Source organism: Halichoeres trimaculatus, unplaced genomic scaffold (assembly GCF_033239565.1).
Source record: "Halichoeres trimaculatus isolate MK-OKI-2021-1 unplaced genomic scaffold, fHalTri1.1 fHalTri1_scaffold_6, whole genome shotgun sequence".
Taxonomy (NCBI): domain Eukaryota; kingdom Metazoa; phylum Chordata; class Actinopteri; order Labriformes; family Labridae; genus Halichoeres; species Halichoeres trimaculatus.
The window spans coordinates 361,617-386,272 of record NW_027437184.1 but is presented as its reverse complement, the minus strand read 5'-3'; the positions used below and the strand labels follow the sequence as shown (position 1 = coordinate 386,272).

The following is a 24,656-nucleotide window of genomic DNA, read 5'->3' as shown; positions in this document are numbered from 1 at the left end:
AACACAGAGCTGCTCGTAGGTAGAGTCAGGCAGTGAAAGAGGAGCTTTCCTCCTCCTCAGACCTGAGGTGATGGTCTGAAACCACTGAAACACCAAAAAAACAAACAGGTGACCAGGATCATACTCAGTCTCTCTGGATCTCTACGTGACTCCATCACTTTTGGCTTCAGAGCCTCACACTCCTTCACCAACAGGGGGCGGCGGTGGCTCAGTGGGCCAACACTTCAACAGAAGGTTGGTGGTTCAATCCCAGCTCCAACAACCGAGTTGGAGTGTCTGTGGGCAACACAATGAAGCCCACGGCTCCTGGTGACTTAGTCAGCCTCACGTGTGTGTGTGTGTGTGTGTGTGTGTGTGTGTGTGTGTGTGTGTGTGTGTGTGTGTGTGTGTGTGTGTGTGTGTGAACAGGATTAGTCCGTCTTGAGCGTCCCCCTCTCTGTGTGTTCAGTGTATGAATGTGTTGTGTAACGCTGAACTTTAAGCGCTCTGTGTGTTCAGAAACACCAGAAAGTCCCATACTGTTACTGTTTTCCTTTTCTCAGTAAGTTTTCATAAAGTATTTTCAGAAGCCTTGTTTGGAATTTAAAGGTCAGTTGTAACTGAAGATGAAGGAACTAACCAGCTTCACTGCTTTCAAATGTCAAAGTCAGGTCATGGTAACTGATAAACTTCTTCATTTTAAAGTTTTTCCTGTTTTAACTCAAACATTTGCTCTGGCTCTTGATGATGATTGGCTCAAACTGTGAAATCAGTGACAGCTGCACTGACAGTCTGGATCACCACAGGCCTTCATCAGAGTCCAACACCAGCACTGGGTGAATTTTTTATTCATGACCAAGGGACCTCAAACCCCCAGAGGGTATTGCTGGTTAAATACACTGACACTAAATAAAATCATGCATTAAAATTTTGGTGACCTTAATATGCATCACCTCTTAAAATAAAGCTTCCAGGTCGAGTTTTTCCAGATTTTCTAAAACTTTGAAATTTCTGCAAAATATTTTTTTTGTTATCATTATTATTATTTTTATTACTGCAAGTTTTGCAATATATATATATATATATATATATATATATATATATATATATATATATATATATATATATATATATATATATATATATATATATATTTATTATTATAATTGTTTTTATTTTTGCAAGTTTTGTAAATTATTTTAATTTCTTTTTCTTTTTTTTTTTTTTTTTTTTGGGGGGGGGGGTTACAATTTTTTATTGTTTACAATTTTTATTGAAAATCTAGCAAAATTTTGAACTTTTTTTTTCAAATTAATTACATTTTAGCAGAATTTTATATATTTTTTCAATTTTAATTTTCTTTATTGTTTAACTTATTAAAATTTTATAATTTTGAAAATCTATGACATAACACATTCTTCAATTGTTTTAGAAAATTTGTCAAAATACAAAAAATAAATAAATAAATTAAAATATAAATAAAACAAAACTAATCCAGGTGACTAAAGCCGGTGTGCCGTTCAGAGATAAACAATGAGTGAACCAGGTCCAATAACCATACAGAGAAAGCATGCAGCGTCAGATTTAAGGTAAGCCTAGAATAAGGTGATAATTTTTACCCAGCATGCACAGATAAATAGATAAATAAACAAATACATAAATAAAGGGACTAGAAGTAGCTCCAAACTTGTTTTTTTACTGTATGAAAGTAGCTCTCATTCTGGAAAAGGTCAGAGGCCCCTGCATTCGACCGATGAGCCTGCAGCATTGGACCAAAGTCAGTTCAGTGTAGCAGGAAATGGTGTGCGAAAAAAAAAAACAGAGAGGAAATGTTTTCTGTGGCCAGCATCAGGGAAATGCTAGAGAAAAAAAACTAACCTTAACCCATTACGGCCTGATGTAACGTTCACGTGTGTATACCTTTAAGGCCAGAGGACATGTATGCTTGCTTTTCTCTTTTCAGACTGGATGTGACATGTAGGTCATTTCAGACCTGTCACCTTCTGAATGACTCACTCACCACACCTGGCCTTCACTCATTGGCTGCCACAGCCTCACAGCACCTGCTGCTCCAGAGCATTTTCACCGATCTGTTAAACTACCAACAGAAAACTGTTTTCTTTGACCATGTAGACACCAAAACTACCAAAAGAAACAGCAGACCCTCTCCTTTCATCAGGAAAAACCAACTGTGTCTCTTTTCCTCTGTTCTTCAGTGGGTGGCAGAGGAACATGAGCTGGTTTCACCTGTTTGTGACCAGAAATCTGAGAAAATGAGCTTCAGTTAGTTTTTAGCGTTTGTTTCTGATCGTCTGACCCCCTCTGTGATCCCCCTGAACCTGTCTGACTCGTTACACTCAGCTGTCGTCCCTCTGTCATCTCACGTCTTCTTCTCCAAATCTGGGCTTTCTGTCGTCCCCAGAGAGCAGCACTGCCCCCTACAGGGGTCACTACATCAGTAGCTCACAGGCCTGATATCGATGGACAAGGTCCACCAGACCGTCACCCACTGAGACCACCCCACTGAAAACATAACGATGTCGATAGATGTCAATGGCAGTCAATAAGTTAAAGGTGAAAATGCATAAATACTGCGCCCGGTCTAATTAGGTTATGGTGATACGTTGATCTCTGAGTGAACCTAAACCTGAGGAAGGTCACATGCTCACAGCAGCTCTCACCACCTACAGCAGCGTCTCCAGACGTCATTAAACTAAAAACTAATGTCCTGTTTTTTCATTTCACACAATCAGTTTAAACTCACACTGACTTTGTTTGTCCAGTCCCGTCTCTATGGCAACATCAGAGAGTAAGTCAGCGAGTTAGTTCCTTATTTTGAGTGTTAATTGGTTAGCGTCTGTTAGCTTGTTATGGAAACGCTCTGACGTGCTCATACTGATGATAAAAGTGTTAAACAAAGATCTCTGACACTGACCCATCCTGATTTTTGGTTGTTTTGCATAAACTCCACGGCTGCTCTTTCCCAAACGGCGCTCCTGGAGCCAGAGTGAATTGAGGAGATTGAGGCTGGATTTGTGAGGCCGTGGGATTATCACATGTTTGATCAGCAAAGGTTGAGGAGCTGTGACACTCCTCTGGATTTTCTCAGAGTGAAACAGGTCAGCTCAGGATGAGGACTGGATCAGAGTCAGGTCATATGTTTGACTGAATCTGACGAATATAAAGTGAAATATAAAAGTTAATGACTCTGCTGAGTGGTTTTAGTTGATGAACTTGCTGTGGTCTCCGTTCGCTCTGATGCTTCTCTCCTAAAAACAAACTGTCATCGTCTGTTGGAGCAGCTTTCTTTGGATTTTCAACTTTCAGCAGTGGATCTGATATAATGAAGTCTCTCTGTCATTTCCACTCTGTACCATGATCTAACATCAAGCGTGTAACCATGGAAACACGCTGCCAACAGCGGCAGAAGAAAGACTCGTATATGGTCAGGCTTTTTTTCCTGTATGTGAGCTGAAGCTTCATGCAGAGGCTGATGTTTGTTTTACAGATTGAACAGATTAGAGGTTATTTCAGAAAGAGACGAACTCGTACTTTTTATTGTGAAGCAAATAAAGAAATCTCATCGTCTCTTCAGCTGCAGAGAGAAACGCTCCTCGTCTCTACCTTATATAGTTTAAAATAACCTGAGTTCAATAAAGCAGAGCAGAATAAAACGCTGTTACTGTCAGATCAACCTTCCTCAGGAGGAGGAGGAGGATGAAAACAGAGCTGGGAAATGAAGCAGAGCAGAGAGCACTGAATGAAATGAACAATAGCTTCATATCCATGAAGGGCTATTAAAGGGAGGAGGTCCAGATGATCCACCAGCTGCTCCTGCTATCGTTGAGCCGAGTCATCACTTAATGAAACCAGCGCCTCCATCTGACTCTGAGCTAGGCCCCTCACTGGGAGTCACTGCTAACGCTAACACTAACGCTAACGGGTCAAGGTTAATTGGTAGAGAGGATGAAAACTCAAACCCAGGTCAGTTTGTTTCACGCCATGACGGAAGTGATGTCACTCTCTCAGCCTAACGGTGGAGGTCACCACGTCAGAAACACTGACTCTTTGTTTTTTATGTAATGATTAAAAAGTTAAAGTATTTCAAACACAGAGGCCGAATTGTTGAACGAGGAACCAATGAGTGATGTCACAGGTTGAAGCATTTCTATGTCTGCCTGTTTTTAATGTCAGCAGCTCTCGTCCAATCACAGCTCTGTGTGTCCCAGCCCCACTCCAGCACAGATGATGATTAATGAGCGGTGGATGTATGGATTAGGTGTAGGTATACGCTCCTGGAGGGGGGAGCTGGGTGGGTGGAGGCTCCATATGAGAGTTTGTAGTGAGTGTTTTGAGGTGTTAGTGGAGGTTACTCCATCTGTCTCTGCTCCTATGGTGGAGGAGGAGGAGGAGGTGCAGAGGTTGATCTCTGTAGGCGACGGGTGGGAGTGAACACGTTTGGATCATTACGGGTGGGTGGAGGTTTTAGATATGTTTATGTTAATGTTCTTTATTTATTGATTCATCAGGAGCAACGCAGCACATATCAGGGACGTCCACTTGTTTTCATTATGTTCATGAAATAAACTGAAGCTGTTAAAAAAAATACTGAACCACGACAGATGGAGTGAAGCTAATCATCAGCTACATGTAAAATATCACTTTACACATTAAACGTGATCTACAGACAATAATCTTTACCTTTTTTATATTTATAAATATATTCATTTATTATTTTTAATTTTCTGTTAGCAGGAAGCATGATATACCTGTGTTGGATTATAAACACTACACTAACCACAAACAGTACAGTAGCCTACATGGGTCATTATGGTAGAAATGCTTAAAGTGTGTTTATTATTGCTAACCTAAGGAGGAAACATCAGGTTTTTTAACATGAAGGCTGTGTAGACGTGCTAAAAGCTGCAGTTCATGGACTCTCCACTTGAGGCTGGCTGCAGAAAGACCAGGAACCAGGTACTCACTGAGCCAAACCAACAGACACCTACAGCTTTAAAACAGCCTGGTTCAGAAACAGCTCGGCTCATTCAGACTGGGAAATCAAGTGTCACAAATAGTTAAAGTGGGGGTACAGAGCTCTTTGGGGCTTTGTACTGATCCTCTGGGGCCCTTAGCAGCTCTACAATTCACAAAATTCCCCATTTTCTACACAAAACCCTCCTTTCAGCCCCGCTCTGACATGTCTCAGCAGCTCCCTGCATTAAAGGTCCCATATTCTGCAAAAATCACTTTAAGTCTTTAGTGAAATTTGTGGGTCTTTGTCTTTCCTCCCAGCCCACAAAATGTGATATTTAATGACCAAACCTGTTCTTAGTAGAGCTTGTGAATGTAAAATCCTGACCTAAAACCAGCTGTTTGGATTTTGGGGATTTGCCGACATCAGCCATTCCCTTTTTTGACCAATCAGGAGTAAGTCTGACCTGATTGGTCCACCAGAGCAGATACCCCCAAACCCCCTCCCCGGGAGGAGAATGCCAAAGTTGAAGAGCCATCACTGCTCTGTTTTTGTCTGTAAACAACCACATAGCTCCATGCTCAAGCTTCCCATCTCTGAAGAAGACAGACTAAGTGTCTAGAGTTCATTTATCAGGAAATGTTCCAGCTACACTCAGTAAAACTGAGCATGTGTGTGCTAGTCACTTCACGGCCGACTGCTTTTCCAACTTTGGACAGTCCAACAGAGGGCTAGCCAATAGACTGGTCCTGAATCCAGGCGCATTACCAACCATCCTCCAACAAACCTGGGATCCTGGAAATGTGAGTATTTTAAATGCTGTGTGCTGTGGAGCAGATGGAAGAGCTTTTCCTCAGTGTCCCCCCTGTCTCTGTGTTAGCTCCAGGATGCTAACTTTAGCTGCAGTTAGCCTGTTGTTTTAGCCTGTAATGTTACGGTAAAGGAGCTTCTCTGTTTTCTAAACATTGTGCACTCGGAGCTCGTGGTGCCGCTCTCAGTGACGTGGAAGAGTGGGGCGGTATCAGCAGTGGCTCATTTACATATGAAGGCCACGCCCACTAAATCAGAGCGTTCTGAACAGAGGGGCTATGAGAGCCTGGAAACAATGCTGCTGTGCTTGATTTATTGGCTTTTTGGACCAAAACATGTTACTACCATTTCATGAAGACATCAATGATCCAGATTAAACTGCAGGAAAGGAGCAGGAGATGGGAGCTTTGAAGTGACCTCCTTCTCTCTGATTGGCTGGCCCTCTGGGGCCTGTCAGGGGGAAACCTTGGTGTTTGAGTCCCTCTGCTCCAACTTGTCATGAACCAGATGAGAGATCCTTAAGCTATGACATCATCATTTCAGCAAGTCTCATGAAGATCTCTTTAAAATCTCATTCTGTTTCTCAGGTCGGACAGTTTTGATAAGTCCACAGATTCGGGGATTTCAACACAAAGATATTTAGAGCTTTGAAAATCTGCAGCTAAGTCTGTGCTACCAGCACTGACACCTCCATGTCTGAAACATGGTGAAGCATCATACCCTCACTCAAACACACCACTGGTTATCACTAACTTGTTCCCTCTGGGCCTCTTAGCTGACACATTTTAGATCCAAATACGGCCAAACCACGCTCTGTGTTCATTTACATCAGGGTGGTTAAGAAATATAGCATCATGAGTAGTTTACTATGATCCAGATCTGGATATTTTCACTGATTTACTGCATGCTGAATCTCTTGGTGCTCCAACCAAAAGGTCTACAGACGTCATCTAAGACGATAAGACAGTCAGCTGTTTCCATCACGTCCAATTTCTACAGGATTTTTTCTTCATTTTGTTTTTTTTTTGCTGCTGTCCGTGTGTGTTTTGGAGATGGTTTGTTGCTGAGTTTGGAGCCAGGGTTTCCCAGTCCAACAGGCTGCTGTCATGGATTTACACATCAGAGCAGGACCAGTAGCTCAGTGAACAGAGCCATAAAACTCAGAACGAACACGTCAAAATGGAATCGACCCAGTGATTCCAGTGTTGGTCAGGGATTTGTCTTTCTGTCTGGTTTTCTCGTCAGCGCCACTTTAACAAGCTCAAAAACTAATGAACCCTCCTCTAACAAAGTTTGAGGATAAATTAATCCTCCGGTCATGTTCAGACGTGAAGTAAACCTGTCTCCTCACCTGAGCTTCTCCTCACCTGAGCTTCTCCTCACCTGAGCGCCTCCTCACCTGAGCTTCTCCTCACCTGAGCTTCTCCTCACCTGAGCGCCTCCTCACCTGAGCGCCTCCTCACCTGAGCGCCTCCTCACCTGAGCGTCTCCTCACCTGAGCTTCTCCTCACCTGAGCGTCTCCTAACCTGAGCGTCTCCTCACCTAAACGTCTCCTCACCTGAGCATCCTCTCACCTGAGCGTCTCCTCACCTGAGCGCCTGCTGCAGCACCTGTTGCTGAGCCTATAAATACGAGCTCCTTGGTTTCCCTCGCTCCGTCTCTTTCTTCAGCTTCTCCTCCTCCCACGACTGTTTTTATTTTCTGTTAATTTCCTGCACCACATACTGCACCACCTACACACACACAGCGGACTGACAATGCATGCAGTGCCCTTCACACACACTGACACACACTGACACACTCCCCTGGCCTCAGCGCTCACAGTGGTGTGTTTGATTCATGGATCTGAGGTCTGTCCTGTGTTTGTCAGGAGGTTTCCATCTCTCTGACGGCGCCACCTGACAGTCCCAGCAGGTCGGAGCGCTGGGAATCGTGACCAGTGAAGGGCTATTTCCATTCCTGATGATACACCATTGTTTTTTCTTTCTCTGTGTAATGAAGAGTCTCCCTCCTACAGATTTGTTGAAAGCAGTCATTTTCCATGATGCATCCTCCCACTCTGCTTTTCTCTCAGCGAGAGCGGCGCTCACGCACACACCGCAGAGAAAACACATCCACATCCATCACTCCATCATTCTATTCATCCATCCATCCATCACTCCATCTTTCTGTCCCTCCATCCATCACTCCATCACTCCATCTATCTTTCTGTTCATCCCTCCATCCATCTATCTTTCCATCCATCCATCCATCCATCCATCCATCCATCCATCAATCCATCCATCCATCACTCCATCTTTCTGTTCATCCATCCATCACTCCATCCATCTTTCTGTCCCTCCATCCATCACTCCATCACTCCATCTATCTTTCTGTTCATCCCTCCATCTTTCTGTCCCTCCATCCATCCATCCATTCATCCATCCATCCATCTATCTGTCCATCCATCACTCCATCTTTCTATTCATCACTCCATCCATCCATCCATCTTTCTGTCCCTCCATCCATCACTCCATCCATCCATCTATCTCTCTGTCCCTCCATCCATCACTCCATCCATCTTTCTGTCCATCCATCCATCCATCCATCATCCATCCATCCATCCATTAATCCATCCATCCATCCATCCATCCATCCATTAATCCATCCATCCATCCATCCATCCATCCATCCATCCATCCATCCATCCATCCATCCATCCATCCATCCCTCCATCCATCCATCCATCCCTCCATCTTTCTGTCCATCCATCCATCCATCCATCCATCCATACATCCACCCATACATCCATCCATCCATCCATCTTTCTGTCCCTCCATCCATCCATCCATCCATCCATCCATCCATCCATCCATCTTTTTTGTCCCTCCATTTCTCTAACCCTCCAATCAATCCACTCATCCATCCCTCCAACCCTCTGTCTTTCCATCCCTCCATCCCTCTGTCCAGCCGTCCCTCTAGCCTTCAATCCCTCCATCGTTCTGTCCCTCCATCCTTTCATCTATACATCCATCCATTCATCCATCCCTCCATCTCTCTGTCCCTTCATCCCTCCATTCCTGCAACCCTACATCTATCCACTCATTCATCCTTCCATCTCTCCGACCCTCCGTCTCTCCATCCCTCCATCTTTCCATCCCTGCGTCCCTCCATTCTCTGTCCCTCCACCACTCCATCCTTCTGTCTCTCCATCCCTTCGTCCCTCCATCCTCTGCTCCTTCGTCCCTCTGTCCCCAGTTCCTCAATTCCTCCATCTCTCCATCTTTCTCTCTCCACCACTCCACCCCTCCGCCCTCCATCCTACCCAACAGACAGGGCCAGTGAGCTCCACCCCTGACTGGGCTGCCCTGTGGTAGCTTCCCTGTGGTGTCTGCCCTCCTCCTCCTTCCACCCGCGGTGATCTGCTGGATATTCCCTTAATCTATGGCTGTTACATAATCTGAGCATCATCTACAGATCCACGGCCGTCTCCTCCTGACCAACCTCTGTGGTTAATACACGGTTACAGGACAGGAAGGAGGCCGGAGGGCCGGGTGGATGATAGATGTGCTGTGAATGGATGGATGGATGATGGATGGATGGATGGATGGATGGATGGATGGATGGATGGATGATGGTTGGGTTATTGTTTAAAGTGATGACTGATGTGTGTGGATGTCATTTAGTCCAGATTAAGTGTGAGCATACATGTGTCAGAGGATTATATCTGCTGTGTGGAGGAAGTGGATGTTGTCTCAGTTACTGTGGACAGAGAGAATAGAGGGATGGTCACAGAGAGGTGTGTGTGTGTGTGTGTGTGTGTGTGTGTGTGTGTGTGTGTGTGTGTGTGTGTGTGTGTGTGTGTGTGTGTGTGTGTGTGTGTGTGTGTGTGTGTGTGTGTGTGTGTGTGTGTGTGTGTGGGAATGTGGGATAGAGAAAGAGTGTGTCCTGAGTGAAGCAGACTCACACTCCCACAGCAGGGGGCTGATAAAAGCTGGATAATTCATGTTGGTACAGTTTTTGTGTCTGTGCTGTTTGTGTGTTTGTAAGGGAGGCGATGAGGGACATTTACAGAGGGTAAAAAGAAAAATAACAACAGGACAAAGTGAGAAATCACTGGTGTAAACATGAACAGTTACACTTTAATATATCAGGATAGAAAAGGTTTGGTTAGAGTCAGGGTGAGCTGAGTTATTCTATATTGATTTAATTTAGTTTATTTGTTTTAGACTGAGAGCAGAACTGAAACAGTTTGGGGTATTGGTCTGTCCAACAAGAGGAGGTAATTCTCCAGAAGAACATGAATGGATAAATACACAAGGTGTTATCTTCTTAACATCTGTGAGGAAGACATGGGCAGGATGTTTTTCTCTGTGTTACTGATACGTTGTATCCAGAGCTGCACAGTATGGCCACAATCCAATATCTCAATATCTGTAGGCTATATCTTGATATTCTGATTTCTCCTCTAAATCACTATATTAATGTTAAATCCAACCCTTTGATTCATAAAATGACATCAGTATATTGATTCAAGCAGACCTTTTAGTTGGATTTTTAAAATTTGCAAGAAAAAATAAATGAGAAATCTCAATCAGATAAATGTCAGCATAACTTTTATTTTAAAGCAAACTTTATGTAGTTACGTATTTTTAGTTCCAGTAAAATAATTCATTCAGATTTATTCAACTGGCTGGTTTTATTTCATTATATTATATAATATTATATAATATTATATAATATTATATTATAGTAAATTATATAATATTAAATTATGTTATATTACATTATATTATAATATATAATATTATATTATAATATATAATATTATATTATATTATATTGAATTATATTATATTATGTCATATTATATTATATTATTTTATATTATATTATATTATATTATATTACATTATATTATATTATATTATATTATATTGAATTATATTATATTACATTATATTATATTATATTATATTATATTAAATTATATTATATTATATTAAATTATATTATATTATTATAGCTATGTGGCAGCGTCTCCTGTCAGCTGATACATCCTGTCATTATAAAGAGAAAAGATGTTTTAGATGTTAGTTCAACACTTCTCTTCATTGTGGGACTTGTGGTTCTGGCTCTGACCATCTGAGCAGAGCACAGAAAAAACTGCAAGAGATGGAGAAAACTTCCAGACTTCCTGATCTGGCTGGTCTCATTTGGTTTAATTTTTTTGTCTTCATTCAGCACAGAAATCTGACTAAATCTTTGAGGAATTTTTTATGAACCTGTTTCTGTATGTTTAGAGAAAGAGCGCTCAGAGTAAACTTCACAAACTAGAACGTTTCTTTTTCACCAGATTACACATTTTTTTATTGCCCTCTTTTCCCTAATCCACTCTGCATCGGAGAAGCAGACGTGTTTACATACTGTGCAAATAAAGTAAATTGAAATGGAGAAAGAGGACATTGGCGGTGTTACGTAAGGGCAAAAAGCAGAGAAAGGATTAGGATGGAAAGACAGACGCAGTAAAGGACAGACAGGAGGAGGACGTAGAGACCAGATTAGCAAGAAGTGAGCAAGAGGAGCCATGAAAGACGTGACGAGAGTGGAACAAAACATCAAGACACAAGATTATACGTTTAAATATATCAGGAGATGTACCTGACCTCAATACTGCAGACTACAGACAACCCTCTGAGTGAGCAGAGTTAACTCTTCATGCTGAGGGTATTTCAAAGAGACGCACGGCAACAGCTGCCACGTCTGAGTCATCAAACCATCAGAGCGACTGTAACAGCAACAACAGGAAGTGCAACATGACTCTGCTCAGCGCAACTTCAGGAAACAGCAGCAGATGGAAACAAACACAACCTGGATGACTCTAAAAACCAAAACGCGTCGCTCTGAAAACTCATGTCTATGATGACGGGAAGAGTCAAACTGATCACCACCGATAATCCTGCTCCTGAATCCAACCTGCACGTCCACAACGAGGTCAGAGACTGGTCCCTCAGAGTAAAACCACATCAAACACAAAGGGTTAAAGAGCCGGTCAGACTTACCGAGGAAACCTCCGTGTCGTTCCCCGTGGCTGCAGCTGGAGCTGTGGCGGTGGCGGCGGCGGCTGCTGCTTCCTGAGCCGCCGCCTTCATGGCCGCCGCCTTTCGCATCTCGCGGTTGGCCTGCAGGGTGGAGAAGTAGTTGACGGCTGCAAACTCGATCAGCGCCGAGAAGACGAAGGCGAAGCAAACGGCGATGAACCAGTCCATGGCTGTGGCGTAGGAAACTTTGGGGAGGGAGTGGCGGGCGCTGATGCTGAGCGTGGTCATGGTCAGGACGGTGGTGATACCTGCAAACAGGAAGTAGACAGTGGTGATACCTGCAAACAGGAAGTAGATAGTGGTGATACCTGAGGTCGCCTTAAGATAAAGGAATATTCACAAATTTATAAATATTTCCTTGTTGCATAGAGCAGTATTTATTTCATGTTTGCATCGTTGGATCAGCTTTAAAGAAAACATTGGACTGCAGATCCAGATCCAGCTCCACTATCAACAGTTAGAGCTACACTTTGAAACGTGACAACAAGCTAACTTTGTCAGTTTGTACCGTAGCTTAGCAGCTGCTATATTTCTCTCTCCTCACAGCCCGGTGCTCTGAGACGTGTCTGTAACGTGTAACGTTAGTGAATCCTGGTTCTGTCCTACCAGAGCTCATCTACCAACTCCAACCTCACCAAGCAGAGCTAACGTAACCTGGCTCTTCATTTTATTGATAGACTCTCAAGTTTGAACAGACCACTGCAGAATAACTGCTGACTGGGGGTTGGAGCCAACATTAGCACTAACAGTTTAGCTCTTTTAGCTCGTGTTTTAGCCTTCAGACCATTTTTTTTCAGCCTTTAGCCCATGTTTAGGCCTTTAGCTTGTGTTTAAACTTTAGCTTGTCTTTTAGCCTGTAGCTCGTGTTTTTGCTCATGTTTTAGCCTTTGAACTGTGTTTTAGCCTGTAGCTCGTGTTTTTGCTCATGTTTTAGCCTTTGAACTGTGTTTTAGCCTGTAGCTCGTGTTTTAAGGCTTAGCTTGTATTTTAGCTTTTAGCCCATTTTGTTGGCCTTTAGCTTGTGTTTTAGCCTTTAGCTTGTGTTTTAACCTTTAGCTAGTCTTTTAGCCTTTAGCACATGTTTTAGCCTTTAGCTCGTGCTTTAACCTTTAGCTCGTGCTTTAACCTTTAGCTAGTCTTTTGGCCTGTAGCTCATGTTTTAGCCTGTGTTTTAGCCTGTAGCTCATGTTTAAGCCTTTGGCCCATTTTTTTTAGCTTTTAGCACACTCTGAATTTCTCCTGTGGGGATCTATAAAGGATTATCTCATAAAGGATTATCTTAATTTTTAGCCTTTAGCCCGCGTTTTAGCCTTTAGCTTGTGTTCAGCCTTTAGCTTGTGTGTTAGCCTTTAGCTGGTGTTCTATCTCTCTCCTGTTTCTCTTTCTTCTGCTCTTCTGTCCTTTTTCTGTCTGACAGTTAGGCTCCAGTGTCCACCATCACTACAAAATTAATCACAGAAATCGTTTTCAGCAGAGAAAAACACAGATCTCTCTGATAAACTTCATCAGCCGGCGTGGTCAGTCTGGTCCTGCTCTAAGCTAACTGTCCTCTGGCCCTGACTCCAAGCTTTTATTTATAACTCAAAATGTTGAACTGTTCCTTTAACATCGTTCAGTGAAGCTCCTCCATAAGATGAGGGACAGACGTTCAGCGCTGAGTGTTCGCTCAGCTCAATGAACTGAGACGTTACAGAGACAGAAACTTTCTGAACGTCTTTGTTTGTTTCTAAATGTGAAAAAAAACCTGTCGTGTGGCTCAGCACATGGGAATGTTTGTCACTGAACAACAACAGAGAGGTTTATCATGAAATCATCTGGACACACAGAAAAATCCACACGTCTGCCCCACAGATCGGCTGATCAGGTCTTCTCAGCAGAGCTATTTTAGCATCGAGCAGCAAATAAAAGCGTCAGCCTCTCTGTGGAAACAGAAATCTCCTCTCTGGTGGTGAAATCAACCATCTGGTGAAGAAGGTCTACAGCGCTGCAGAGAGGAAGCAATTAGAGAGCGCTTGTCTCCACTATTTATCAGAGCACGATGCTGCAGACATGACTCTGAGCTGCGGGTTAGCATGAACCTCCATCTCTGACAGGTCTGAGACCACAAACACATGGAGGCGCTAATTTAAACGTTTATTTTTCCAATCATCAGTTTCTCCATCTCCGGTCCCCTGACGCTGTTTGTGGACAGGAAGAAGAAGAAGAAGAAGAAGAAGAAGAAGAAGAAGAAGAAGAAGAAGAAGAAGAAGAAGAAGGCTGGACTCGCTGCAGACTCAACGCTGAACGCGCAGACGTGAAAACAGTGAATCTGAATGTTCCAGATTCATAAAGAGAAAAGCAAAAATAACTGATCCAACATGACACACTAATCATCCAAAACCAACTCCTCATCCAAGATCAAAATCCAGACATGCACAATGAGACCACAAGAGTCCAGACTGTGTGATGATGAAACAGACTGCTAAATCTGATATTAGAGGCTCTGGATAAACCCATCAGAAATCCCCCCTGACGGACTTCATACGGCTGCAGACTGAGAGGAGGTGGAGGTTTGAGCTCAGGACGTGGTTTCTGTCCGTCGTGTGTTCAGGCTGAAGCAGTTTGATCACATCGCTCTGAAAGGACGTCAGGGCTCCATCAGAGGAAACCTGAACATTTATTTATCCCCATGAACTAATTTATCCCACAGTCCTTAGATCATTAATGCCAACTTTAAAACACGAGTCTGAGTCTGTATCCTCTGAGCCAATCACAGTGCAGAAACCCAGACTTCCTGGATCGCACCAAAACTGATCGATCCAACAAACGTCCAACAAAACAAACATTTAAAAAACTGTTTCCTGCTTCTGTTGATAAAGCTGGAACAGCGTGCATGTTTGCTTCCTGTATGTGTGTGACTTAATATTTACAGTGAAACTGAGACCTTCCAGAAACAGATCAGTATGCACAACCAAAACACGCATGCAAAATCAAACTCAGCCTTGTTCAGAGTCACGTCTTCAGCACGTGACTCTGAGACCTGAGCTGTAAACTTTCATACCCGACTGAAACCAGGATCAGGATTTGGTGTGTCCCGTTTTTAGACACAGAACTATTAGCCCCCCAAACACCAAGGGAAAAGCCACAGCCTGAGCTGGGGAGAGCACATCCCCCTCTCTTAAAAGCCAAGGCAGGGAGAGCAACAGCAAAGAGCTCCAGGTGAAGAGAACAGAGCGAGTATCAGCAAAAACAACTCATGACTCTGTAAACTGAGGTGGGCGTGGTTATTGAAACATGTCTGAGAGCGTCAGGCCCGGCGGCTCTTCAGCTCAGACGAGTCGGCCCAAACGTCACGTCAGTAATCTGTCCATAAGCAGACTAACCCCTGCCCCGCTCTGGCACACTAAAAAAGAGGCCAAACATCCGTCAGTAGGACGAGCCGCTGCAGCGTTTGTTTATCTCTGTGGGAGCGTCTCACAGCTGGAGCTGCTGGGGATGCTGGGAAGACTGGGACGGACGTGATGGTGTGGAGCTGGAGGACTCAGGAAAACAAACTGAATGTGTCAAAGCACTGGGACAGCACAGAAAAAGACTGTGTGGATATTTTGATCTGCGAACACAGGGCTCAGCGTGATCTCTGGAGTCTGAATAAAGTTCCTGGAAACTCTGGTCACGGCTCCTGATGGGATCTCTGTCTGAGAGCGTCCCTCTGAGCTTCACCTCAAAGTATGGAGAGTAAAAACAGGCCGTTCATAAATCCACTCAGACAGTGAGAGTTTGACGTCCACACATCGCCGCGTGTGAAGAGTCAAACACGGAGAGCGACGAGGACCCGAGGTGTGACTCTGACTCAGAGAGGAGGATTTCCTCTGACTTACACAGATTCAGTCCTGATTAAGTCAGAGAAAGATGCTGACAATGAACATCCCGCTAATGGCCCATTAACAAAGCACATATCTAATTCACTTTCATCAAGCTAAAGCAAGCAGGGAGAAGGGTCCATTGAGCACTGCTGGCCGTGCCTCCACCAAATGTTGGCGTAGCTGCAGCACATTTCATTAGCAGCGAGGAACTTATGGGGGATTTAATGCTCTCGCTAATGTCTCCTTCCTCTCAACGCTGGAGCAGGGAAGCCTGCGCCGCTCATCCCAAACATCCTGCCGTGGATAAGCCACGCCGACCGTCTCCAGCTACAGAGGAGGAGGGACATGTGAAGAAAGCCTGTCAGAGGAGGAAGGAGCGGCGAGAAGACGCCGGCAGAAAGAAAAGAAAGAACGCGTGTGGGAGGGAGGGGGACGCGCATAAAGACAGGATAGAGATGAAATGCTCGGGGCGTTTATGTGCTTTTACAGGGAGAAAGAAAGGTACAAATTAGGCCACACTCAATTAAGTCTGTGAGCCTGTAGCTGAGGGGACTTTCAGCTCTTAGAGGCCGTCCAACGCCAGCGCAGCTCGCTCTGAGGCCTGGAGCTGCAGGGACGCTCAGGGTGGAGACGTCCACCAGGCTTTTTCACTTTCACCTCTTTCAACTCGCCATCGCCTGACGGTTCAAAAAGCATGAAAACTTCACTGGTTGTATTTTTAGGACACTGCTTTCTCTTCTGTCAAACACAAACATATGGAGCGACTTCCTCTGGCTCCACGCGCTCTGAGAGCTCGTCAGCGCGGCGCTTTGACGGAGAATCAAACTTTATCACAGGCTGAGGAGAAAGTTTAACCTTAGCTGTGAAAATCCAGAGTGTGGTGTTTTATTTCTTCAATTAAACACCTTTTTAAACCCAGAGAAAAGCCCCGCCCCCTTTCTTCATCCCTCTCCCCGGCGCTGAGATGATGGCAGCGGGCTGAGCGAGGTTAATGAGTCGCCACAGATGTGCGTTGAGCATGGGGCTCTCAGCTCCTCGCCGTCACTAATGACTGGGATCCTCTCTGTGAGGAAGAGGAGCGCTGGTTGGAGCGCTGGCTTCCTCCCAAAGACGAGAGCGGACTCAGAGCGGCTCGGCTCAGCTGCAGCTCGTTGGAGAGGACACAGAGTCGGGCTGAATCCTGAAATGGCGTGGAGCTCTTCCTCCTCTTCCTCCTCTTTTCTCCCTGGGAGCTGCGTCTCCCTCTGTCCACTCAGGCTGTGTCTTTGTTCAGAGCCTCTCACCCTCTCTGCTCCCGAGGCGAGAGCTTGATGCTAACTGTAGCGTGATGTGATGAGAGCGAGCGGGACCTGTGAGTGCTCGGGCCGAGCGCCACAAACATCCTCCGTCTCTCGGCCCCTTCACTGACCAGTTTATAAAAAAGACGATGAAACCCTGATCGACTCAGCTGCAGCAGAGAGGAGGAGGAGGAGGAGATGATGGAGGTTAAAGCATCCTGAGACGTCTGAAGGATCAGTGAGGTAAACATGGTTAAAGTCAGCAGAGAAAGTCTCCTAACGGGGTCACGCGGTGGGCGGAGAGCTGATGCAGACACAAACTTCTCATTCGGATGAAAAATAAAGTGGAGCTGAAACTTTTGGATAAACTTTTGTAACATCTGACGCGTCGACTCATCAGTTCAGAGGGAAGCTTTCAGAAAGCAGAACAACTCTGTGCTCTGCAGATTGATGCCGTCTCCCCCTCATCACAGCCCTCTCTCTCATTTCAATCCCACTAAATGACGACTGACAACCCTGTCCCATTATTTCCAGCATCGCTTCGCTGTAATTTTTAGACTTTCAGAGCGGTCTGACCGTCCAAACGCTCCAAACCATCCGGGATGTAATGTGCAGCATGTGTTCGTTTCCAATTTGTCTGCAGAAAAAATCCCTTTTCGCTCTGAAACGTGGAGAAATGAGCTGGAAACTCAAAGTGAAGTTTGCACGGCGGGTTCAGAGATAACTCACCGAACACGGTCCGAGCTGGAACGGATTCCTTGTTAATCCAGAAGGAGACTTGGGCCAGGATGACGGTCATGATGCAGGGGATGTAGGTCTGGATGAGGAAGAAGCCCATCTTCCTTTGGAGGTGGAAGTGGACGGTCATGATGACGTACTCTCCTGAAAGACACACGAGCAGAAACAGCTCTGGTTGATAAAACTGGATCCAGTCTTTGAGGAGTCACCGTATGGTCTCTGAGGACTCAAACAGTCAGGGATTGGTTTCTGGTCTGCTGGGATCTGACTGGGTCTGACTCACCCGTGTTGGACTTGAGCCGCTCGCTGGACACGGTCTGCCCGATGAGGTCGTACTGCAGCAGACTGGAGGACTCCTGAGGCACCTCCACAGACGACAGAGGCCCTTTCTTCCAGGTGTAGACGATCTCGCTGATGGGATAGGCGTCTGTGCAGGATTAAAGGAGAGCTTCGTTAATCCAGGATCCAGCAGATCTTCATCTGCACCTCAACCTGTGTTTTCCTTAAACTGATCAAATTTAGTTTCTGGGAAAAGATTTTTGGGTAGAAGAAGAAGAAGAAGTTGGAAAAACTCTGATTTGTCGTCATGGTGACGTTAGTAATTTGGGACTTTCACAAAAACGCTGAATTTATGCAAAGATGCTACTTGAAGGGAGCGCGAGCAACTGAACATGATTAACAGTTTCCTTAAAACCCTGATTTAAATGTATTCTGCCCCCTTGAGGTTAACCATCCAACTGCAGGCAGCTGAAGTCGTAGTTTGCCCCCTTTCAACATGGCTGCTCTCATGACATCATCAATTCACCTTTTATTATTTTTTTTAGGAAAGTCATCAATTAGTTTTAAGACGTTGTGGTTAAAACATCTAAAACCTGTTCCCACCAAGTGGTCTGGATCAGTCCAGTTCGGTCCAGGTTGGATCAGTAGATCCTGATCCTGTTTGGGTTTTCACAGCCAACCGTGACCTTCGTGGTTGGCGGCGTGTAAGCTGGACACACAGCGTACTACACTAATAAATCCAACGAAGAAGAAAAAAGTGACACAGTTCTGTTTCAGCAGTTTCACGCTGTTCATGACGCCATTTTCCAAACAAACAGGAAGTGGACTAGAGATTTAAACATGGCGCGTTACATGTTGGTCTTTAATACTGCTGTCACACAGGAAGTGACCATTCTTTCAGCCAATCAGCAGACAGCAGTGTTTCAAGCTCCACCTTCTGGGCTCAGATCAGTGTCTCCACCGACTCCATCAGAAAGGAACCAAAAAATGTGACGGTGCCGAAACCACTCGGTGAAAACAGGGCTTCATTTCCTGCTCTTTTTAAAATAATTATACTCTGCATCAAGAATAAAAAAATCCTAAAAACTTCACCAAAAGAGTCGCCCAAACCTCACAATCTGTCAAAGATGAAACAAACAAAGATAATAAACAAAACAAAGGAGCAAGATTTATTTAAGAGTCAGTAAAATTCTCATTAATTAAAAAGTCCATTTTAAAAAAATCAGGCTATTTTTTGAAGGGTCAGGCTTTTAAGGGTTGAAATCACCTGATTAAATATATAAAAAATATAAATAACACCTAAAACGGAGGCATTCAGGATCATCCATCATCTGAAAAATTAATAAAAAAATTGTGTCATCCTTCCTTTAAAAGCTGGTGTGTCTCAGCTGACATGTTTAATAATTTAGGTCACAGAGGAACTTTCACATTTTATAAAAACGTCCTCTTATTGTCCGGATCAGTCTGATACATGAGAACAGAAAGCGCCTGAAGATAAACCGAAACATTTAAAACGGTAAAACTGTAAAATCCTGTTTCTGTGTTCAGTCTGACTCATGACTCATGACGCCACCCGTTACACATACGTGCTATAAATGACGCAGACTGACAGGAGCTACACGTGGCGTCCACATGTGTTTGTGGTTTAGGACGGGTTTTTGGCAGATCCGGTCTCTGCTATAGGATCGGTCCGTACAGTCGCCCACTCCCTCAGAGTGAAATCTTTGATTACACGCTGTCAGCTCCCTCCGTCAGCTCCCTCCGTCAGCCCGCGGCTCACAGACGGAGCCATCGAGCTCGTCAGCGTCAGCGGTGACGCTCTCTGTCAAACCAGGCCTCAGAGATAACAAACACACTCACAGCTGCCGAACTTGAGCGGGCAGGCGTGGCCGTCCATGGGGAAGTTCATCAGGCGCATCGGGCACTCGGCGTTGATGGTCAGCCTGGAGGGAGACAGAGAAGCTCTGAGGGTCTGACCGAAGCCAAAGCCACCTATCATGGAGACTAATCTGACTCTGAAGAGTTAATAATCAGCTCAGTTTCACTAATTACTTTAAAAACACATCTGGAGCCGTGTCTGACCCCCAGGGGGCGGTTTCTCTCTGAGCTTTCTGGAGCAGGAGACGTGTTTGTTTGGATCTGCTTCCAGGGCCCTGTTCTCTCTGTCAGTGACATGGATCTGTTTTTGTTTTACTTTTTTTTATGATCTTTTCTTTTCATGTCTGTGGAAATTCTTGGACGCCTGTTTGTTTGATCTGCCTGGGCTGGCGCGGCGCCGAGCGTCCGGCCCAGCGCCGAGCGTCCGGCCCGGCTTACCTCATGGTGTAGAGGATGGTTCCGTTCTGCATGATGCGGAACAGCTTGTTGGGGGTGGTCATGTTGTGCGAGATCGACCTCTTGCCATTGCGGAAAAAGGTGTCGGGCGTCCAGATCTTGCTGACCATCAGGTTGTTGAGCCGCAGGATCTCGATGGGGCCCTCGAACTTGAGCCGCTCGTCGATCCAGGTCTGGCGGAAGAAGACGTCCATGGTGTACTCCTGGAGGGGGTCAGAGTCAGGGTTAGAGGTCTAACGTGCTGTCTCTAGCTCTTTCTCTGCTCCTGCTCCTGCTGCGAGCAGAAACCCCGGAGAGAGGAACAGATGGGTCTATGAGCCGCGCTTTGCTCGGGCCTGCTGGTGGGGTTCTGGCACAGCGATTACGTGTTGTGTTTTTATTTATGGACGAGTCAGAACGAAGCTGCCAGCATCCTAAAAACTCAAACTGAGCATGCACTTATTTTTAAATGTGCTGATCAGAAAGATTTAAGATGATATATTAAACTTCTGAGGGCAGCTCCTTTTACACCTGATGGCCGCTGTGATCCTGTTGTCGATGCCGCCTCAGACATCAAAACAAACCCAATACACCGATCGGTGACTGATCAGCGTTAAAAACAGGAATAATTGGATTATTTATAGTTTCTTTCATCTGCACACTCAGCATAAACTCTTTTAGATCAAATGCACGTTTCCCTGGAGAGCCTGTTAAACGCCGCTCTATGGATCTGTCAGCAGCGTGTCACATGACGCCGGGAGCAGGCGACGCCATGATGGAGGCAGTGTCTTAAGCCTAAAGCCTCAGCAGAGGCCGGGACAACAGATCCACCAGCGCTCAGCCTATCCCATGTCCGGAGTGGAAACCTATCCCCGTCCCAACATCAGCTCTCTGCCGCAGCTCTCTGCCGCAGCTCTCTGCCTCGCACTCGGGCCGGGGATTGTCAACCAGATTAAAATCCTAAGCTGCACTAATGACATCCTGCCCAAATGCTGGAATAATGAAGGCTGGAGAAGCATGACTTGAGCAGACCACTGCACGGAGCTGCAGCCAGAAGTGGACAGATTCATCTATTTCCCCCATGCTTCCTCCTCCGTGTGCTGACGTTGACTTTGATAACAAGTGATGAAACATCTGCGTGTGCATGTCAGCCCAATGTGTGTGTGTGTGTGTGCACTCTGTGTGTGTGTGTGTCAGCATGTTTTACATACCATCTCAACATCTGACACAGGTCCAAAGCTGGTGACAAAGATGTCTGTTTTGACCTCTGTGACGGGACCTGGAGCAGAGGGACGAGCAGGTGATGGATGAACACACTGACAACAACTTTAGGAGAAAAATGAAGTTTTTAAAATCAGATCCAGAGGAAAACAGGAGCTGTTTTTCACAGTAGAGCCAGGAGAGGCAGAATGAAAACTGGAAACCAACCCGCTCCAGCGACAAAGAGCTTAAAGAGGATCCCAGGCTGATTTAAAAACTCAGTTCCTGCCATTAGCTGGTAATTTTGTGACTCTTATGTAAAAGAAAATAAGCTGTCAGGTCAGAGGATCCGGCACAATCACTGCATCAAAACCACACACACACAACTCCTGGAGAAAAACTTTTCTTTGCTGCAAAAATAAATGAATCTGCTTTTTTAAATTCTTTTTAAAAAGGCAAAGTCTTTAAAAAAATATGTGGGCATACCTCCAAATCCAGGTCGCAGCCTGTTGTCATAGCCGTCCAGTAATCTGTTCAATATGCGCGTGATGTTATCCAGATAGATGCTGGTCTCACTGTGCTCATTCCCCCAAACGCTGCTCGTACTGTAACTAAAAGTACAAAGCTAAAATGAGAGATTCACCCAGCGACAGACACAGAAACACCGACAAACACAGAGTTTTCTGACCGCGCATCGATCCACAGCAGCCTGAGATCCCCGTGCGTAAAAGTCAGAGAGGAGGAAGAGTTGCCATACTCACCAAGACAGAAAGAAGCAACTTAAAAGGAAAGCCATCCCTCGCAAACACCCCACAACTAGAAACCCCTGGTCAACTTTGAGGATCAGCATCGTCCCTGGTGTGGAGACATGGTGAAAACGCGCGGCTGCTCTTCTCTCTGGAGTTGTGAAGCGGAGCGAGGATATCGCGCCAGTCCAGCACGACTTGACTTTCCCCTCTAGTGCGGTTGCGCCCGCCTCAGCCTGAATCTCTCAGCAGGAAGAAAATAAATAAAAAAAAACCTGAAGAGTTTTTTAAGAGAGTGAAGAGGAGGAGAGGAGGGGAAGAAGGAATGTGACGGAAAAGAAAGAGAGTGGATCCGAGTGGAGAGGATCGCAGCGTGCGTGATGGATGGAGGCTGTGATCAAGGGATTGAAGGAGAGGAGAGGAGGGAAGGAGAGAAACAGACAGAAAGAGGGGAGGGAGAAGTGGAGGAAGGATGCTGCACAAACAGCTCTCTCAGACATCAATGGAGAAACACTCAGGAACATTTCCACAGAAGAAATTCATTTTCTAATCCTGGAGCAGCTTTTGTTTCCATTTGGACAAAAAGCTGCTACGAGAGAGAAACAGGCAGCGCAGTGATTCATGTGCTGCTTGGTTGGTTGGTTGGCTGAGTGGAGTAGGTGGTAGATACATTTAGTGCAACTTCAAACTCACAATACCCATACACCAGGAGCAGGAGCAGGGGGGCAGGAGGACGCTCCTTCCTCCTCCTGCAGGAGCTCAGAGCGAGAAATATCATCTTCATCATCTTCACCGTGCACCGTGCAGAAGACGTCAGCTGTTTTTGGTTAAAGATGTCAGGAGTGAAAACAGAGCTGGCTTCCTCTGCTCTGTGTAGGAGTGCTCCTCTTGCCTCTGCACCAACACTTGTTCCTCCACAGCTGATCATAACTTAGAGAGATCCAGAAACTCCAGCCTGACCTGACCCCAGAGGAGGAACATCATCTCCAACCCAGAAACAAATCAAAGCATCCACCATGTGTGATGTTTGACGTCAGCGCGTTGCTTCCCCACTGATCACTGAGATGCAGTCTGTTATTTTGGCACGGCATTACTTTTTCATTATAAGTGGTATCATAGTCATGTCATCAATAATTCAGTCTGAGGCAGGAAAAATATAGGATATTCTTCTGACAGCATTAAAATGTGGGGACTGATTACGCAACGTAATCCTTCAACTCCCGTCTCTTTGTGCTCCAAACACAAGTTACATAATGATCTGAAATATGATTAAAATCATATGCTACCAACAATGGATCAGTTTCAGGTCAACTTAACCCAGACTGAGTCCCTCCAAGGAGATTAGACGGTACTGTCCCAGGTCTGATGAAACCTCTCTGCTCAGGAAAACCTGTTTTTATCTCCACCCCGGCTCAGAGGAGAGGATGCTCCTCAGGTTCCCTCAAACTGCGTCTCCAGGCTGCAGTGATGGTTTCTGCAGGAGCAGGATGGAGAAACAGCCTCCTTCTGCTGCTCGCTGTGTCGCTCTGGGACATGAGCATCCATCTACACCGGGAGGACTGAGGATCAAACCAAACATCTTTGATTTTTTTTCAGCATCCTCTGCAGCCCACCATCCAGAAGCTGCAGCAGGATGAAGGAAACAGCAGTAGTAGCAGTTGTAGGAGTGTAACATGGAGCAGTATGGACGAGGGAGGCAGCGCTGAAAGAAAGTAGCTGAGAGAAACTTTTATCCAAACTTCCCAAAGAATGTTTGGATTCACAAAAAAATCAGATTTCTACCTTCAACAGAGGAGCTGCTGCTGCCTCAAACCTCCCCGAGCCAAACTCTGAGTTTCAGCTCCTCAGCCACGTTTTAGACCAGGATGGAAGCAGCTCAGTGTTCAACCTCTGATTAACTGTTGGGTTTAACAAAAGTTATTTACCTTTTCATTTGGAGCATTCAAAACACAAAGAACTTTCTTTTTTATCTCAGTCAAACTAAGTCTGGTATTTCAGTGCACAGTTTGGCTAATTTTAATTTCTCTCTGCTCTTTCCTGACTCCTCAGGTGGTTGCTGGCTGTAACTTTCTGTCAGGTGGTTGCTGGCTGTAACTTTCTGTCAGGTGGTTGCTGGCTGTAACTTTCTGTCAGGTGGTTGCTGGCTGTAACTTTCTGTCAGGTGGTTGCTGGCTGTAACTTTCTGTCAGGTGGTTGCTGGCTGTAACTTTCTGTCAGGTGGTTGCTGGCTGTAACTTTAGGTCAGGTGGTTGCTGGGCGTAACTTTAGGTCAGGTGGTTGCTGGGCGTAACTTTCTGTCAGGTGGTTGCTGGGCGTAACTTTAGGTCAGGTTGTTGCTGGTCGTAACTTTCTGTCAGGTTGTTGCTGGTCGTAACTTTAGGTCAGGTGGTCGCTGTTCGTAACTTTCGGTCAGGTG

General features: G+C 45.2%; 1 protein-coding gene across 1 annotated transcript in view; it reads right to left on the bottom strand.

Moving 5' to 3' along the window:
• The window catches only part of gabra6b (gamma-aminobutyric acid type A receptor subunit alpha6b), a 40,495-nt gene extending 17,604 nt beyond the window's left edge, over positions 1-22,891 (bottom strand). The window contains exons 1-8 of the mRNA XM_074671813.1: positions 22,256-22,891; positions 21,981-22,105; positions 21,506-21,573; positions 20,298-20,518; positions 19,842-19,924; positions 17,986-18,129; positions 17,694-17,846; positions 11,807-12,093 (exon numbers count right to left, since the gene is read on the bottom strand). Coding sequence (XP_074527914.1) covers positions 11,807-12,093; positions 17,694-17,846; positions 17,986-18,129; positions 19,842-19,924; positions 20,298-20,518; positions 21,506-21,573; positions 21,981-22,105; positions 22,256-22,344 — 1,170 coding nt within the window. The 5' untranslated portion in view covers positions 22,345-22,891. The remainder of the gene's footprint in view (positions 1-11,806; positions 12,094-17,693; positions 17,847-17,985; positions 18,130-19,841; positions 19,925-20,297; positions 20,519-21,505; positions 21,574-21,980; positions 22,106-22,255) is intronic.
• Between the last annotated feature and the right edge of the window lie 1,765 nt (positions 22,892-24,656).